At 42.7% G+C, this 19,276-nt stretch overlaps 1 protein-coding gene across 1 annotated transcript in view; it reads right to left on the reverse strand.

Moving 5' to 3' along the window:
- The window catches only part of ADCY2 (adenylate cyclase 2), a 396,485-nt gene extending 377,215 nt beyond the window's left edge, over positions 1–19,270 (reverse strand). Inside the window, exon 1 of the mRNA XM_034657099.1 lies at positions 19,091–19,270. Within this exon, the coding sequence (XP_034512990.1) occupies positions 19,091–19,183 (93 nt within the window). The 5' untranslated portion in view covers positions 19,184–19,270. The remainder of the gene's footprint in view (positions 1–19,090) is intronic.
- Between the last annotated feature and the right edge of the window lie 6 nt (positions 19,271–19,276).

A 19,276-nucleotide genomic window follows, 5' to 3' on the forward strand; every position in this document is an offset into this window, starting at 1 on the left:
AACAAGACAAAGACACAGGTCTCATCATGCCGGGTACAGGACAGATAGTCAGACTTGATGTCATTGCTGGTCTTAAATACTGGAGTCTCTATCTCATTTTTTTTTTTCATTTCAGGGTTTCCGTCAGAGAAGTGCCTTGTCTGGGCTGAGGGTGACGTCCCCATTTGGTACAGCAAACAGAGAGCCCGGGTCCCCTCATACTTTTAAGGATCCACAAATGTGTTTTGACTTCTTTTAAAATCAAAACAAAACAAAAAACTCTTAGGGTCAAAGGTTATATACATGCTGATGCTAACACAGTTGTGAACTATAATTCTGAATCCATTTTGAGGGAGGAAGGGGACTTCCAAGGCTTCTGAGTCACGTGCCCCGATCCTAGGGGATTGGTGTTGTATCCTAGGGGCAGATGCACGGCAGGCTGGGCTGGACCCCACACACCGGAGGACCTTCAACTTCATCCAGCACCCCCAGCCTCGGGGGGCGAGCCGGGTTCCCAGCTGGCCAACGGCTTCCACTGGCTGGCCAGCTGCTGCTCATGGGCCCAGTGGCCCTAACCTCCGCCCAACCTGAGCCCACGAAAGAATCCAGCTCTTCCCAAAAGGGGACAGCCAGCAATTGATTCTGCATTTGCCTTTTGAACTCAAACTCCAAACAAGTTTTAATATGGACTTCTCCACAAAATAGGATCTTTTATAGGGTGTCAAGTAAAAAACAGTAGAGCTATTCATTAAAGAATGTATACGCTTAGGAGCCACATTCCTTCCTAGTCCTGCTGCTGGCATCACGGGTCTCTCCCCCAGGGGAAGTAAATGAAATACAGGAATGCCATCAGTGCCTGGACCACAGGCTCTCTTCTCTGCCCTGGTCCGCTCCCAGGGGACAGAATGATGAACAAGGCACACCCACCCCGTGGGTGCCTTCGGAGCTGCTTCAGTTTTCAAAATCAGAGCATAAAACAACATAGCTTAAAATACAGTGAACTAAAACATTAAAAACACCGTCAATCTCAATGAAATGTTTATGCAGCCCAACCCCACTTCCCTTCATGGAAACAAAAATTCACCATACGACACAAACTAAGTGAAATGTACAAAAATGCCCTTTTTGCTACTCAAATGTACTCAAATGCCTTTAAAAATGTTTTTAAAGATACCTTACAATGTAAACTAAATGAAACATATGAAAATACCTTTTCAAAGGGAGATCTTGAGCGTGGTATCATCTGTGTAATGATAATGGGCCCCTCTTGCTCGTTCCCTTCGAACATTTTATCCTTTCGCTTTCAATGCATTTTCTAGTAATTTTGGATGGCTTCTAATTGCTAGGCCTATTAAATACCCACTGCTTTCATGTATTATGTGACTGCTCTTTTGTTTCTTAGAGGCTTTTCCATAAAGCAACAGATTATCTATATTTTCATTCTTTTCCACGAGCGTTTTTCATTTTTTTGTGAAACAGTACTACTTTTCATTTACATGGTAAAGGACAGTCTCATGCTAAACACTGCTTTTCTATAAAAAGATACTTCGAGGTCCAAGAGACTGAAGGTAGGGTCCCATCCCCACTTACTTCGTGTGACTCAGGGTGAGCACGAAGCTTCCCTAAGCCTGTTTCTTCATGTAAAAAGCAACACAGATACTGCAAGGTTGGTGGGCACCGAGGACATACAGGTGTACCATAAACAAAAGAGATTATTATCAAGGGGCCATTGTGGCCTTTTTCCTTCAAATCTCAATACTTTCTCACCAAGGCTGGTCTGACGGGTATTGGAATGATGCCCATTTTGCACTCTAAATAATGATTTATCACCACAAATTATTCTGAAGTGTTGTCACTGGGCAAAAGTAAATCAGCTTTTAGCTATGATATACATTTCACTATAGATATATATTTGCATTCATTCATATATAATATACGCATGTGTGTGTGACATAATAGAAAATGTATTTTTCATTCTTTTCCACATATAGAGTCATACTCATTTTATCATGAGGTATGAAAGGAATAAACAAAAATTCTCATTAAATAAGTCTATAAAACTGTGGTGAAATAAATCAAAGATCTCAATAAATGGAGAGATACTCCATGCTCACGGATAGGAAGATAATATTGTCAAGATGTAAATTCTTCCCAACTTAATCTATAGAGTCAATGCAATCCCAATTAAAATCCCAGCAAGTTATTCTGTAGATATCAACACACTGATTCTAAAGCTTCCATGGGAGACAAAGCACCCAGAATAGCAAACACAATGTTGAAGGACAAGAAAAAATTTGGAGGACTGACCCTACTTGACTTCTAGCCTTGCTATAAAACTACAGTAATCAAGACAGGGATGGTATTGGCAGAAGAACAGACAAACAGATCAAGAGAATGGAACAGACCCACATAAATGTAGTCAAATGATATATGACAAAAGAAACAAAGACAATTCAATGGAGAAACAACAGTCTTTTCAGCAACGCATCTTAGAACAACTAAATAGACATACATAATAAAAAAATTCTAGACACATACTTTATATCTTTCACGAAGATTAACCCAAAATGGATCACAGCACAAATCTAAATGTGAAATGTAAAAGTAATCCTGAAAACTTCTGAAAGCTTTCCTATACCCAGACCTTGGGCAATCTGTCATACTGAATGAATAATCAATAACATACAAATATTTTTAAAATAAACACAAAAATTATAAGTATGTGCACTTGTTAAGTGCACACAAAAACATGGCCTAAGGTCTTGACCATATTTATTTATTCTCAGCTCCTACTACACAGGCCAGCATTCTCACTCACATTTTAAGAATATGGATAAAGACATTAAATAAGTGCGTTTTACATAAGAAATAGTTCCCATGGGGCAGCAAATGTTAAAGTACTCTCCTTTCTACAACTAGACTCCAAATACGAAGTATTCCTGAAAGACTGCTAGTCTCTACAAGCGGTAGACAAGGTCTCCAACTCACCTCCCTACCCACCCCCATAAAAAAATTAAAAAAATAAAAAATAAAAAAAAAACACACAGAAACAGAAAATATGAGTGCTGAACCCTCAGCAGGGGTGGGTGTGCAGACAGGAAGTCTAGACCACAAAAGCCAGGGGTAGCTGGAGGAGTAAGAACCAGCCTTGCCCCGTATACAGTAGGTGCCCTGGAGATGCCAAGGCAGAGAACCTCAGCGGTATGTAGATCCACAGGACAGCAAGTGGGGACAAAGGGAGCCAGAGTAAACCTCAACTGGGGCACATTCCAGCCAGCTTGGAAAGAGGAGCTAACGACTCTTAAGTAAAAGCTTTCCCGCTTAGCTCTGCAGTATTCCAATTAAAATCAGTCAACATCTTAAAACCAAAATCGCCAAAAATGAGCAATCACTAAGAACAAGGGTCCACGGAAATAACACATGGTTTAGATTCTCAAGGACTGCAGACACTGACGGTGACAGCCAGAGAATAGAGAACAGCTGTATTTGATACATTTAAAGGAATAAAGGATACACTCTCAAGGATGCTCATACAACAGAAATCAATCAGGTACAAACACAAAGAAAATGAAACCTATAAAACTGATTGAAATAATCATGTAAATAAAAGCTAAACCATTGAAACAGAAAAAATAAATATGGAAACAAAGAGAAAAAAGAAATAGTTAAAAAGCAAATCAGTGGGGGCGCCTGGGTGGCACAGCGGTTAAGCGTCTGCCTTCGGCTCAGGGCGTGATCCCGGCGTTATGGGATCAAGCCCCACATCAGGCTCCTCCGCTATGAGCCTGCTTCTTCCTCTCCCACTCCCCCTGCCTGTGTTCCCTCTCTCACTGGCTGTCTCTATCTCTGTCAAATAAATAAATAAAATCTTTAAAAAAAAGCAAATCAGTGAACTAGAAGATAAACCAAAGAGTTTATGTACAATGCAGCAAAAAAATATAAATATTCCTTTATAATATGTAAGAGATAAAAATTATTAAAAAGCCTAAGACACAGAGAATAGAATAAGATGAATAAGAAGGTATTAACATGTCTGACTGGGGTTCCCAAGTTACAAAATGAAGAGACTTGAGGACATAAAATATCTAAAGACAGATCAGTTGAAGACGTCCAGTATTCATGAAAAACCATGAATCTACAACTCCAGACAGTTAGGCAAAAAGAAATACAAGCATATGTACACGATGGTAAAAATGCAAAATATCAGAGATAAAGAAAAAATCCTAAGAGTGGACAAAGAGAAAGGAAGGACCACCCACAAAGAACAACAGTTCACATGAAAGCAGACATTTCGACAGTGCAAGACAGTGAAGACAGATTATTGAGCAAAAAAAAAAAAAAACAATCAATCTTATATCACAAGAAAACATGTGGGTTTTTTTTCATAATAAGAGCAAAAATGCAAACATTTACAAAAAAAATATTTTTTTTTTAAGATTTTATTTATTTATTTGACAGAGATAGAGACAGCCAGTGAGAGGAGGGAACACAAGCAGGGGGAGTGGGAGAGGAAGAAGCAGGCTCCCAGCAGAGGAGCCTGACGTGGGGCTCGATCCCGTGACGCAGGGATCACGCCCTGGGCCGAAGGCAGACGCTTAACCGCTGTGCTACCCAGGCGCCCCCAAAAAAATATTTTTTTAAACAGGAATTTACCATCAAGAAACCTGCGCTAAAAGAATTTCTAAGAAATTCTATAATCCTTAAAAGACCGTATGATACGGAAGAAAAAGGTGAACAGACATAATGGTAAACACACTGGTACAACTAAACACACACTGTCTATCTGAAACAATAATAATGAGTGTCTCACTTCTAGGCTTAAAAAGACAAGTGAAATATGCATTAAGTAAAAAATAAAAACTTTAAGGGTAAAGATAAAATCGATAAAACGCTCAATTCCAAGGCAACGATAATCACTTTAAACATCTACAAACTCAATAAAATAGCCTCAAAATGTATAAAGCAAAACTTGTATATACCTGGGGGGAGAAGTAAATTAATCTGCCAAGAGCAGAAGATTTCATCATCTCCATCCAGCTATTGATAGGTCAAGCAAACAAAAGTAAAAACAAAACAAAATTTAAAAGATGCAAAATATTTGAGTATCATAATTAATAAGTTTGACCTCTTGGCAAATAAAGAATTCCACATCCAACCTTAGAGAGAACAATAATCTTCTTGTGTGCTTATGGAATATTTATAAAAACCATACACTAGGCAACTTGCAAAAAGTGTCAAAGAAAAGGTATCACAGAGCCCCATGTTCTGTGATCAGTATTTTAAATTAGAAGTTTATAACAAAAACATAAATTGAAAATAACCACATATTTGTAACACAAAAAAGCACAACTCTAAACTGAAAAGGAAACTGAACAGAAGAGGTATCTGTGCCAGATCTGGGAGGTGGAAACAGCAGGTCCTCACCTAAAGTCTCTGAAGTCAGATAGGATTACGGGCAGTCACAGAGGTCCAGGCAAGGCTTCAGCGTGTCCTCACTGCCCCCGCCTCATACTCTGCTCCTCTGCCCAGCTTCCAGCCACTGGTGAACAGTGGTCCGGCAGACACGTGGCTGGGGAAGCACAGGGGTAGTAGCTCCACAGAAGTAACAGATTTCCAGAAACCTCTCCATTGATTTCTTCCATCTTGGTCGCCTACAGGGTGACTAGCCAAGTTTGGCTTCACAGACTCGCCTGAAAGCGCCCATTTCTCCACCCAAACCAGTGCTTTACGAAGAATTCTTCATGATTCTGCAGATAATTACTTTCCTTTTGAGAAACAGTTGCTGGCTTATGACCAACCCCAAAAGGGACGGAACACTGACCACGGACCATCACCAAGTCTCCACGCAGTCCAATCTGCTCGTGTTGATGGAACTGTTCCGTGGCCCACCAGGCATGAAGCTGGATGTGCACAGTAGTGACCCATCAGCAAATGGAGGTGGGCTGCACGAGCTAGGGCTCAGACAGACTCTGGAGGCACAAGTAAGCTGCATGAGTAAATGTCCCAGGTACTCATAGGCACTGGTCTGCCCACCCTGTCTCTCTCAATCTGCATCTATGTCCTCATGCAGAGCTCCCTGTGACCTGCTGCCTGAGGAAATAAAAATCCAGGTCTGAATGATGTCTGGTTCTGCAGAACATACTGGGGCCACCTAAAAGGAGACAACCAAAGCAGTGTAACTCTGAGCCCCTTAAATGTGCCATCCTCTGGAGGACCAGCCTGCCATCTATGGCAGGTTGATGACAACTGACAGCAGGCACAGAGATTTGTTTTCACTTGAATTGAACCTACTTGGGATATGGGTTTGCTTTTCTGTCCGTAATGCTTCCACCCAAACCACCATATATGGACTTTCCCCATGCGCTTTCCACTCACAAGGTATTTCAGAGCATGGCTTCTGACAGAAGCATTCATTTTACCACAAATGATGCATGACGATGAGCTTATGCTCTTGGAATTCACTGATCTAACCCTGGTCCTCATCACCCTAAAGCAGCTTCCTTCACGGAAGGAGAGAACAAGCTTCTAAGGACTCAGGGAGGGTGCCGGCCCTTGGGCAACACCGGGAAGGCTGGGAGATACCCCCTCGGACAAAACAGATGCTTGGAAACAGCTACCAGTGCAACTGACTCTGCCACCGCCAGGATCCACGCAGGTCTGGGAATCCAGGGGTGGAAACAGGAGTGTTGCCCACTCCTGTAAATTCCCATTCCCATTCCTGTAAATGTAGGCTGTTCCAGTTTTGAGGGCTTAGTTGCCAAAGCCCCCTGAGCCTCCACCAGGGAACTCAATAACGTTTCCATTAAACTGGACACAGAGATTGCTATCTGGCCACTCTAGGCAACTAATGTCACTGAACCAGTGGGTAGAGAAGAGCTCTTAGTACAGTTGGAGTGACGGATGGACACTATCAAGAAAAATTGGGTTGCTCATACGCAATGCAGGCAGGGAAGGGAAGAAGATGAAAGGATGAAGACTGTAGCTTGTCTCTTTTGCTCCCATATCCTGTGATAAAAGTTCACGGAAACATCTAACCACAAATACTGTCTATTTGCAAAGTACTAGGTGAAGCAACTGTTTATGTCACCCCACCTGCCAAGGAAATACTATCAGATAAGATGCTGGCACAGGGCCAAGGGAATACGGAACGGGCAGCAGGAGGACATTAGAATACGAGCCATATCCCTGTGATCAGCTGTAGAACTGAGAATGGCAGGAGCTACGCATATTTCTTCCTTGGGTTGGTGAAGGTATTTGCATATGTGTGTATGTGCATATTAAGTAATTATTTTTCTTCTTTTCCCTCTGATATAACATGAGATATATCAATAGTGTATGAATAGCTTTTACACTCAAGTATGGAAGATAACAGGCTTTTAAAGGACATGTTCCTTAGACAGATGAAAAATGAACATCACTACAGTGGATAAAAGGGCCCTTCACACCCTCTTTCAGGGAGACGGTTGGCGTATCTTCAGTTGTACGAAGAAAAGTTGCATCGGATTAGGTAAAAGCATGATTATGCTATCTTATCTAGAAGTAAAACAGAGTTAACAGCAGTATACACGATACCCAGTAAACAAGCAGCAGACTACGCTGGATTGTTCTGTCGTCAAATTGATTAAAGCTATTTCCCAGAATCCCCTTCCCTGAATGCTCCCAGGTGAGAGTGGACATCCGGAAGTGCTTGCCTAAGATTTGGGAGGTGGAAGCAAAGCAGCCCCTCGGAAGGGTAGCCTGCTAGTCATATATGGTTGGAGATCACGTGGAAGAGCCTGGTGGGCCCCTGCCTGCCCTGACTCTCCGAGGCTCTGCGTGCAGCCCAGACGCGGCCCTTCACCAGGTTGTTGGCTCTATGCTCCCAGCGGTGGTGCTCTGCACAGGTAACCACTCTCAGGAACTCCCCGGAGAGGCTCTCCGGCAGGTACCGGATGCTCAGGTCCTCAGCTCTCCCTGCACCCCCAACTGGCTAGCAACTTCACTGTTGATTTCCGAATGCTCCCTCGGGCGCCAAAGCTTTCCATTAAAACAGGCTAAAACCGAATGAATTTTGTATCCCCCTTCAGAAATTAAAAAAACAAAACAAACAAACAACAACAACAAAAGAAACCCACAGAAAGTAGAAGGAAGGTGGGATGGGCAGAGACCTTCAGAAACATTCCCTATTTCTTCCTTCTGGGTTCCTTCTGGGAAGCACTTTCTGACTTCCCTGGAAGTTAGAAGTAACCACGCTTTGGCCAATGAAACAAGAGCAGAACTCCAGCTCTGTCTCCTGGCCAGGGCCATGTAAATGCCTGTGTGAGGCCACACCACACGTCCCTTTCCACCGCACAATGATTAGAAAAGCAGTTGTCATGAGGAAGACACCTGCGGCCCCAGCTCTCAGGGTAACGGAGATGGGGAGAATCCCCTTCCTGGCCAGGATGTGTGCACAAGAAATAAACCTCTGGCGTGTTGGGCCGAATTTGGGGTTTGTAAACCCATTACAACCTGTAACATATTCACTGATAACAAAAAAATTAGTACATGAAATAGGGTGCCGTTCTGACAAAACCTAACGTGGACGGCACTGACCGCTGCCCGCCGGCGGGAGAGGCAAGGACACTGTCATCGGAGACTGAAAAATGGCAATGAAGTGAGCAAAGGCCCAACATTGGTGTCTCATTTATCTTGGGAGGCAAAAGACATCCTAATAGAATTCTAAGTCGAGAGCAGGGCTCAGTGAATCGTCTTCATAAAGAGCTAGATCATAGGTGTTTGAGGCTTTATTTAAAGGCCACATGGTCTCAATCACCCCATTTAACTCTGCGGCTGTGCCTGAAACACAGCCATAGGTCATATGGAAATGATGGTCAGACTATATTGAATAAAACTTTATTTAAAAAAAAAAATACGCAGTGAGTCCGATCTGGTCCCTGGCCAGCGTTCACAGACCCCTACTCTAGAAGAGGTCATTGAACAAAATGTGACCAGTGTGGGTTCGCTGCAGTTGGCCACATGTGTTCACACAACACAGGACAAACACGAGATCAGAAAACAACTGGATGGTTAGAAGGAGGAATGACAAGGAAGCAACATGGTCCAGAACAGTATGGATCTGTCAGATGGCAAGAGGGGAATGATTCAGCTTGAGTTCTAGGGAAAGAGGTGATTAAAACTCAGTGATGTGGGGACAACCACGCCCACTGCTGAAAAGTGGATGGATGGAGGGGTCTCAGAGTGAAGTCCAACAAAAAGTATGGTGCCAGGAAATCCCTTCAACTGGACAAAATGCCACATGAAAAAGAGCACCAGAAAGTGCGTCACTCAAACAGGCTCCAGGCAGGCGCCAGCTGAGAGAGGGCAAGAAGGGGGCTGGGGAGGAGAGAAACGGGGTGAAAAGGCAGAGAAATACAGCAAATCTAACAAGTATGTCTTGAAAAGAATGACAATGACCACTGACAGACACCTGGATGGAGATACCTGAAATTAAACAGATAAGAAGTTGAATACGTTTTGAGAGATGTGCGTTTCCAAAAGAAACACCAGACGGCACTATGGCTGTTCCAGACTTCAAGGAAATTCTGGGTTCTCTGTCTCTGACCGACAATGGGCGGAAACAACTGCTCAGTCCCCAAGTGGGGAAGATCCCCCAACAATCAGCCCAGATGTGTTCAAGAGGATGATCAATGAGGGGAGGTTCAGAGGTCACAGAAAACAGCAGACAAGGGGACGATTTCCAGGACAAGAGGCTGGGTCTAATGAAGAATCAGTTCTCAGCCCCGGGGCCAGGAACCCTGGAACTGCCTGCCCAGAGACTTAGTACTGCTTGTGTTGTCCTTCTTCAGAGGATCAACAAGGATAAAGGACAGTTCCTGGGAAAGCAATAATATTATAAATAAAAACCAAAGACAGAGTATATGTAAATGAGAACAGTATTATCAATGCATACCGTTAAATTTGACAATTTGGATGAAAAGCAAAAATTCCTAGAAATATCTTATTTAAACTGACTCTAGAAATACTAAACAATCCTTTTACTATCGAAGATACTGAAATGGAAGTTTTTAAATCTCCTTACAAAGAAAGTAACAAGTCCAGGTGGTTCTCCAGGCAAATTCTACCAACTCTTCCCGATGCACCGAAAACTCTTAAACTCTTATAGAAAACTGAAAAAGAAGACATGCTTCCTGATTTATTTTATAAGACTAGCAAAACTTTAAAAAGACAGTTTGATGAAGGAATATTCCAAACTCACTTCACCAAAAAATATATTTGCAAAACCCTTAATCAAAATGTTAGCACATCACATGGAACATTTTATAAGAGATGTCATGAAAATGCAGTTTGTCTCGGGAATATAAAAGTTGTTAAATATTAGAAAATCTATAATATTTATTCATTACATTGAAAAATTAAAAAACAACTTTAAAAGCATATGTGATCACTTCAATTTAGTAAAATTGAGCACCCCATCACATTTAAACTTTTTGTGAAAAGTGTAATAAGGAAATCTCAAAGGATATCTACAAAATCAATATTATCTTAAATAAACCATGAAGGAACTCTCTTTAAAATTAGGAAAAAGGCAAGGGTACCCACAATCACCAATTCTGTCAATAATATTAGAATTCTTACCCAGCACAATAAGAAATAGAAACTTAAGGCCTTTGTACTAGGAAAGAGAAATAAAACATTATTTCAGTTGATATTATTATCTATGTAGAAAACCTGAATCTGCATTTCATTTATGAGTTATAAAAAGGATAACATAACAAGTTATAGAATAACATACATAAACCGTAAAACTTCACTAAAGCACACAGATGAATGGTGAGATTCTCCACTGTTCACGGACAGCAAAATTTAGTATCATAAAATATCAATTCTAATCAATGAATCAATAAATTCAATATGACACTAACAAATTCCCAGTTGAGTTTTTCATATGGAGGTTGACATAAGATGATTATAGAGAAGGAAAAAAGGTCAAGGGTAACCAAGAAACATGTAAAGGAGCTGAATGTTAGTTGCCCTGCTTAATCTAAATACTGATTATAAAGCTTTAGTAATTATAGTGTGTGTGTGTGTGTGTGTGTGTGTGTGTACACACAGTACTGCAGGGATAAAAACAACGACAAAACTTAACCAATGGAACAGAACGGAGAACACATAACAAATAACTCGTATATGGAATTTTGACATATGGCAGATGTGGGGAAAGAAATAGCTAAAAGTGGTTAATAAAAATTCATTCAGCTTAAGGAAAAATATATAAATGATCCCCATCAGTACCTCACACCATATACATGCAATAGTCTATATCTATGTACTTAGATGATAAAATGAGCAGAAAGAAAAGCAACAGAATAATGACAAAAAGTGTAATAGGAAGCTCACTTCTGAGGGCAGGAAGGGGAACAGGATAGGAATGGCAGACAGACTAACATGTTCCTGGACATATTCTAGTCTGGACTGGGTTCATGGGTGTTTATTTTAATATAAATAAATAAGGAAGCCAGAGAGAGATTGATGCAAATTTTGCTTAAAAATCAAAGAACAATCAAATCAGTCAAATGAGAAATCCCATCCTGTGTACCTAAAGTCCAATTCTGAAGAACGTGGCTGTTATATGCTTGACTTAACTACAAGCTGATGACGGGAAAGGGTCAGACATCGGATCCACCATATGTTTGAAACTCTTAGCTCTCTCATTTGTAGTCACCTGATTCCTTTATTCTCTGAACGTTTAACATCATTATTGGTTCTAGTAGTGAAATAGTCTAAAATGTTATTTCCTTTATAATGTCCACAGATCCCTAGGCGCTTGAAATCTTACTGACTTTGCCCTTTATTTTTTATATAGCTTGAAAAAATAATAATATAGACATTTAAAACACACACAAACACACACACACAATAATTTGGTCTTGGGGGTGGGAAACGTAGAAATAAGAGCCTGAGCCTTTGAGCTCTGGCTTGTAGCTGTAATATCCTAACATCATCATGTCTGAGGGGCAGTAAAGGGCATTAGAAGAATGGGTAGAGGGCCTCATTTCAAGACCTTGCAGTCAAGACCCCATCCCAAAAGTGCTGATCCACCATCCTCTCCACTAGGAACCTCCCACAAGTGGTGACCATAGAGGCTTCATTTATTCATAGGATTCTCTCAGGCAATAACCATCTTGAGAAATCTCAGGAATTTCGGTGTTCTAAAAAGAAGCTATTGTACTTCATGTCTGTATGTTTCAAATAAAATAAATTATTCATCCAATATATTTTAATTGTGTTAATAATTCACACTTCCCATTTCTAGTGATTTGGTTCGAATCTAAGATACAAAGGGCCTTACGTATCCCTAATAGCCTCGACCCAGGTCTGTATTCTTATTCTATCTTGGCACCGTTGTTCTAGAAACCTGGGCAAAGTCAGAACACTAGTTGGCAGTTACTCACGATGGTTTCTCGGGTGATGGTTCCCATTACTGCTTCCCTGAGTGTGGCTTCTGGGGTCAGAAGTGTAAGCCCAAGTAAAAGGAAGGAACAAAATAAAAATATTGACAACATGGCCAGCAATGGCTGGACTCATGAAGTTTTCTTCAGAACTTCTCCTTTTTCCCCTTCCTTGTGATTTCTGTATTGTAGCCTTCCACAAAGAGGGCGGAGAAGCAACATCAGCCACACCTCAATTTGGTCAAAATACCAAACACCTGAGCGGACCCAACAATCCTTTTCTCTCCTACATGCACCTGGTGGTGCCAGCCAGAATTTCTAGGGGTGTGTCAATTTCCTGGTTTAAAACCAAAAAATCACATCATAAATATCTTATTACTCTTGGTAATTTTATATACCATTATCAAAAGCTAACAAAATTGAGAAATACGAAGGGCGATATGTCAATGTGGCTTGAATTTCGGTGCCAGAAAATAAAAAACTTATGTCAAAATGTGACTTTTAATTAATCTATGCTTCTCCACCTATGTTTAGTAATTCAAAGTTTATGCACAACATTTATCAGATACATAGAAACACATCCCCTGCTGTTTCCTACCCAGTTTTAAAAATCCTCGTACTCCTATGGTTTTCAGCCAGAACTCCATCTACAGGAGACCTTGACAAGGAAAACCCTCTGCAGTACAAAGATACTGGTAACAGTGACCCACATTTCTTTTGGGTGCGATCTGCACCTGGCACTGTGCTCAGCGTTCCTATGATCTCACCTTCTTAACCCCACGGAGCTCCCCGAGCCTGGTTGTGCTGCTTGTGCTAGTTCACAGGAAGCATCTGAGCTTACAGCAGATCCAGTCATTTGTCAGGGACACTTGCTAAGTGCTAAAGCAGACCCCGATCCAGGTCTCTCAGCAAAGGTCTGCCCTGGGAACCCACCAGTAGGCTACACAATGGAAACACCAGCTGCGAAGGAAACCGGACCTACACCATAAATTATGCATTCGCTCACGAGGCACCTCCACTACGGCGAGTGCCCTGTTAAGGATGGGGAGCTCTCGGGGTCTGCCCGGAAAGAACCAACAATTAGTTAAGGAGACAAGGCAAGCTCACAAAACGATTCTGGATGTCAGACGACGGTAGAGCAGTGGTGAAATGATGTTTTGGAGTTCAACAGCTTTGCAGGCATCAGAAGCAGAAACCCGTATGGATGGGAACGTGCAGCAAAGGCCAGACTGTTTAAGCTTAAGATGGAGAAGCAGGATAAGCAGCTCCGAGAGGAAGAGGCTTCCAGGGGAGGGCAGCCACTCAGGGACACTGCGGAGCTGGAGAGGTGCTCTCAGCCCCTGGGGGCCAGGCTCACAGGTCATCCTAGGAAGGGAAACAGGTGTTCAAGGATGACATCAGTACCTCAGAGATGAGCCACTTCAGGCTGGAGGGCCACCCACGGGGACTGGCGTCCCAGGGCTGGCCCCAGGAGGCAGTCGGTAAACAGCAGCGAAGGAGAATGAGTGAAATCCAATGAACGGTGGCGATGCCAATATCAAGTCCTACAAAGGACTAGTGGACGAGTGGATTATTCACAGACACCCAGTGTAGACTCTACCACTAGCCATTACTGATCAAACATATCAAAATGATTAATACCACCATCAAACACCTTTAACGGAGTAATATATCAGCTCTAACAGTATTATTACCTCTTAAATAGAATGATTTAAAAATAGCGGTAAGAATCCGGAAATTTCACACGTGGATCAGTCGGAATGATTTTACATGCCACAGTATTTATGCCAGAGACTTTTCAGACAACAGAAGCAGGGCCGCAGACGGGTCCTCCACTTAATGGAAAGACACTGGGAATATTCGGCATAACAAAAATAAATGACACCCACCTCACTGAGCTCATTGTCAGGAAGCATCTCTACCAAGATTTGTTTTCACATTAAAAGAGAAAAGAAGTGGAGTGCAACTCCATTACCCAGAATGACGGCTGAGGACATTCACATCAGGATGAAATCTCAACAGGGAAGCTGCCATTGTGCCAGGACCGGAGCTGGGCGTTCTAGACCTGCAGCGGTCTCCAGGAAAGCTCCCAAGGAAAAACCAAGCGCCCTGCATCCAGCCCCAGCACTGCACCTGGGAGACCTTGAAGAAATGAGTTCACCTCTTTGGGTCTCAGTGTCCTCATCCAGAATGAGTGCCCCCCCAGCTCTAAAGCTGTGTGACATGTTCCCTCACAGCAACAATAAAAATGCAACAACTAAAGACTGCTAGGGACAGGAGCTTCTGGGGGCACGTTCCGTGCCAGGCATAACTCTAAGTGCTTCGCGTGGACTAATTTGGACCATCGCCTAAGAAGGCAGGCACCATTCTATTTTACAAACAAGGAAACTGAGGCACAGAGAGTTAAACAATTTTCCGAAGATCCCAGAGATGGAAAGGGACAAAGCCAAAGGGTCAATGGAGATAGATTCTCTTAACCATTACCCTCTCTGCCTTTTTTTAAGGGAGAAGACTAGGTACCATGCAGATATTTAATTGTGCATTTTAATACCTCAAGGATGCTTCCAAAGCCTTTCTTGTTAGTCCTCTAAATGGCAACCACCTTTCCTGCAGAAAATTATAGTTTTTTCCTTATCTTTTGTTTATACCACAGTTAAATTATAACTAAAATGACTTGTGAATTACTGGTTGCAATTACGAACACCTGCCACGTAAGATTTTCCTGCATGCACAGAAAGCTGCAGGAAGACACATCTTTAGCTCCTCTAATTCCTGAGAACATGCACTATTTCCATGCACCCCCAGAATTATGAGACTAGAGGAAGTATGCACAGAATTTCCTGCTCCTTAGAGAAGATGCCACACATATTTAGCTGCCTTCTCCAGCATTCACCCACCAAGAAAAGGGTGAAGGATTGAGTTTCTCCCTATTGACACCTTTCCACCCACTGGGGGCGCTGAAATATGGTGGGAATAATAAAGCCAATTTCCCTGTACAATGACTGGGTTTGTTTGTTTTGGAAGGATTAAAATCCTTTTTCCATGTATAACTAAAAGAAACATTGATATATCTGCCCCTAGAAAAAATACCCAATGCTGGAAAATTGATTTGGAATGATAAGTACTTATGGTTATTGTTTGAAAGACCTACCTCACCAAATCATGTAAAAGCAAGAAAACAGATCATAGTCTCAAAGTCATGCATGTTACGTATTTAATCAGCGTACATATGCTTATATGGATTTCAATGTCATACTCAAACAAAAACTCTTTACTGCTGCAATATCTAACTATTTAAAATTTATGGGAATAAAAGTTTTCCATTCCGGTTGAAATATTAACTATTTCTAATCATAAATTTTAGCTAAAACAAATCTGGTTGGAGCCAGCTGGTATTTTGACAAACTGAAAAATTTATGTCAACTTTCCTAACAATGGCAGGCCAATTTTGAGAAAACCATGCTGATTTTGGACATAATAAATGAGACAGGATTTAATTCTGATACACAGTTTCCATGCACTTAGTAATGAGAACCAGTCCTGAAAAATGAAGTAACCTCATAAGACTTAGAACTTAAAGTCTGGTCTCATTAGTTCCAAGTTTTCTGATGCAAGGTGTCAATTCTTTTTTGTCCATCATGCCCTGTACTATCATTAAAATGTCCATGAAAAGCAACAGAAAATATTTTTCGTATTATTAAACAAAATGTTAAAATTCAAGACATCCTATCATGTGTCCTATTTATCTCGTGTCTGGCTAATTCCTAACAAATATGGAGTTAAAGCTATTGAATAGCTTTAAAAAAAAAGCTATCTAATAGCTTTTTATGTAGAAAATAATTAAGCGAGATGAAGTTTCAATTCAGAATTTATTTTGACAATATAATAAAAACACTTCGAGAACTACTTTAACTTCAAGATCAACCCATACAGATTCATGGACTGATCCTAAGTAGAAATTAAGGGAAATCAGTTTGTGAATAATGTCAATTAGGGAGATACTAAGTCAAGACAAAACTGCTTTCTTTTTGAACAGCTATATTAAATCACTTGATACAAAGAGAATTACACACAGCAAAACATCACTATGTACTTGGAGGATGCCGAGATCATCTTGTGATCCAAATGTTCTCGGAGAGGATGGATGAGTGTTACGAAGATTGCCAGACTTTTTCTACTACAAGAACTGATGGAAGTCTAATAGAAACCAAAATCAGGCAGATTCATGGGAAAGAAGAAATCTGTCCAAGATTTCAGGCAGCAAAAATAGATCTGCCGAGCTCCTGAATTACATCAGAGCCCAGCTATTCTTGTAAAGCGTTCGAAGGTGGAACCCTGGCCCGGCCCCAAGCGACTATTTCCATCTTCCAGAGGTAGTCGAGCTCTGGTCAGTCTGAGACACGACCTCACCCCACTCGGTGTGAACACAGCTCTACCTAAACACCGTCCCATCTTTTATGCTCCATCTTTGGCGGTGTGAACGGAGAGTATTTTTTGGAAAGTCGAACTGCTGTTTATGATATTACTAAAAGCAAAAAAGAAACGAGCTGTCCAGAGCTCGAAACTGTCGCAGTCCTTCCCAATGTCCAGTGTCTGAAGATATTGCCCATTGTTTCCAGGTGTTTCCCACCTCCCACTTGGCCCTGCAGCCCCAGTCCCCACCTGAAGGGAGACTTTCCACCAGCCCCAGTCATACTCCCTGATTCTGGAACAATTCTGCAGAGCTCCTCACCTCAAAAGATTGACATAGCAGTCAGTCCGTGGACCAGGTACGGCAAAGAATAGTCCATTCTGTTGCCTCTGGACATCATTCGGGGCTACAGCCACGCCATGGCAGGTGCTTACCCTGTGCTTAAAACAATTTAGCTGAATGCCAGGAAAAGTGTGGAAAAGGTTGACTTCTCAAGGAAAAGTAAAGATGCCTGGATAAACTTTTAAAAGGATACCACTTGGCACTTGCACCATGAATCCAAAGCTCAAAACAACTCGGAGAAGGGTGCTCTTAGCTGGGTTAACGGCATCTCAGACAGCTCTCTTCCAGAACATCGACATCAATACGGTTTAAGAAATTAGAGATCCATCCATATCAGAGAAAACAAAGTAGTATGTGTCAGGGGAGACGTGAACTTTGCCCTTGTCCTTAAGTATATTAATGGTGCTATAAATAGGCTGTCACCTGCTCCTCCTTTTCCATTTGGAAGAGAACAAGCCAGAAGGGTTTGAATTACAGATTCAACCGAACCATGAGCAGCGATGTCCTGACAGAACAGATTTCCAGGGGAAAACTGACATGTTTTCTTCCCTGCAAGTACAGAAATGAAAAGGAGACGCTTTCAGAGACCCAGCTTCCAGTCTCAGAAGTGGAGAAGAGAGAGAAAGATGCCATTCCAGGGAGCATTCGAGGCTGATTACAAGGGTGTGAGGACTGCCCTGAACACAGGATCGAAAGGTGCTCTCTGCTCTGTACTTTACCGTGTAAGAACCAGTTGGCGATCTGTGGCATCATCTCCTACATTCTATGCTTTATTCTCACCGAATTCCATCAGAAGACAGCACTTCTTGACTAGTGTGGGGGAAAAAGAAAACTTTACTTTTTAAAGAACTCTATGATGATACCAAGTTTTCCCATGCATAATAACCAAGCACCATCTGGCTCAGGATATCAGAAACAAACTGTCAACCACGAAGGGCAGCTATTTTCCACACTTGGTGAAATAAAACCGAACCACCAGTTCTTTGCTGAGTGGACACAAATACTTATATGCTACGCTAAAAAAAAAAATATATATCATTCAGTAGAGACATCCCCAGATCAACCGGTGACCAAAAATATCTCACTGGATAATCGATGCCTGGCACGATCCGCACATCCATAATCATCACAGGCAGTACAAAAGTTTGAACCACACAACCAGAATGATCGGTAACAGGAAGTTTACCGCCATCTACAGATTTTCCCTCACTGCTCAGGGGAGCGAGCCAAGGATTCCTGCTCGAAAAATATAAATCGGCAAACCTGGCCTCAGCTGTGGGGTTGAATTATGCTCCCCGTGATAAAAGCCACTTTAATGACCCGCACAGAACGGTAAACACGATTAACTACCTCTCTAGAAGCAGGAAACCAGGGGTCCATCAGCGCTGGCTACCTACAGAGTCAGGTCAACACCGCATCTCTTTCTGTCTGTGGCACCAAATACACACAGATTGCAAGGCAAACATGTATAGTAACATCCTTTTTTTCATTTCCCTCGCCATTAACCACTTTCCCCAGGCAGGCTTTGGGGAGTTAAGGAGCTATCCAAACTAAAGCGCCTGCTCAGGGGCCATGCAGTGGCCTGGAGAAGCAGCCGGATGGTCGCTCCTCGAGCAGATGTTGCGGGCAGCGGCGCCGGCAGGAAGGCGCGCCGGGCTCCACCAGCGGGTGCGCAGAGCCGGAGAAGGCATACGCCCTGTCCGTCCACCTGGGGAACATCCCGGCAACTTTATTTTGGGCAGAACCTTCAGGGAAACTTTTCTCTCGCCCGCAGCCCTTGCGAGCCGGACCGGCCGCGGGCGAGCAAGAGAGGCCGGGAGCTGCGGGCCGAGGGGCCGCCCCCAGCGGGACGCGGCTCGCCGGGCTGGGTCCCTCTCGTCTCGGGACCAGGACAGCGCGGGGAAGGTCCCGCGGGGAGGCCACTCACCAGCCGGAGCGCGAAGAAGACGGCAAGCAGGGCGAGGCAGGCGCCCATGACGATGAGCAGCAGGAAGACGATGAGCGGGTGCTGCTGGCTCATGCAGTAGTAGGACTCGTACAGCCAGTCCCGGGACCGCTGCAGCCCGTCGCCGCCGCCCGCCGCCGCCGCCGCCGCCTCGGCGCGGTCGCAGGT

This window comes from Ailuropoda melanoleuca, chromosome 3 (assembly GCF_002007445.2).
Source record: "Ailuropoda melanoleuca isolate Jingjing chromosome 3, ASM200744v2, whole genome shotgun sequence".
NCBI lineage: Eukaryota > Metazoa > Chordata > Mammalia > Carnivora > Ursidae > Ailuropoda > Ailuropoda melanoleuca.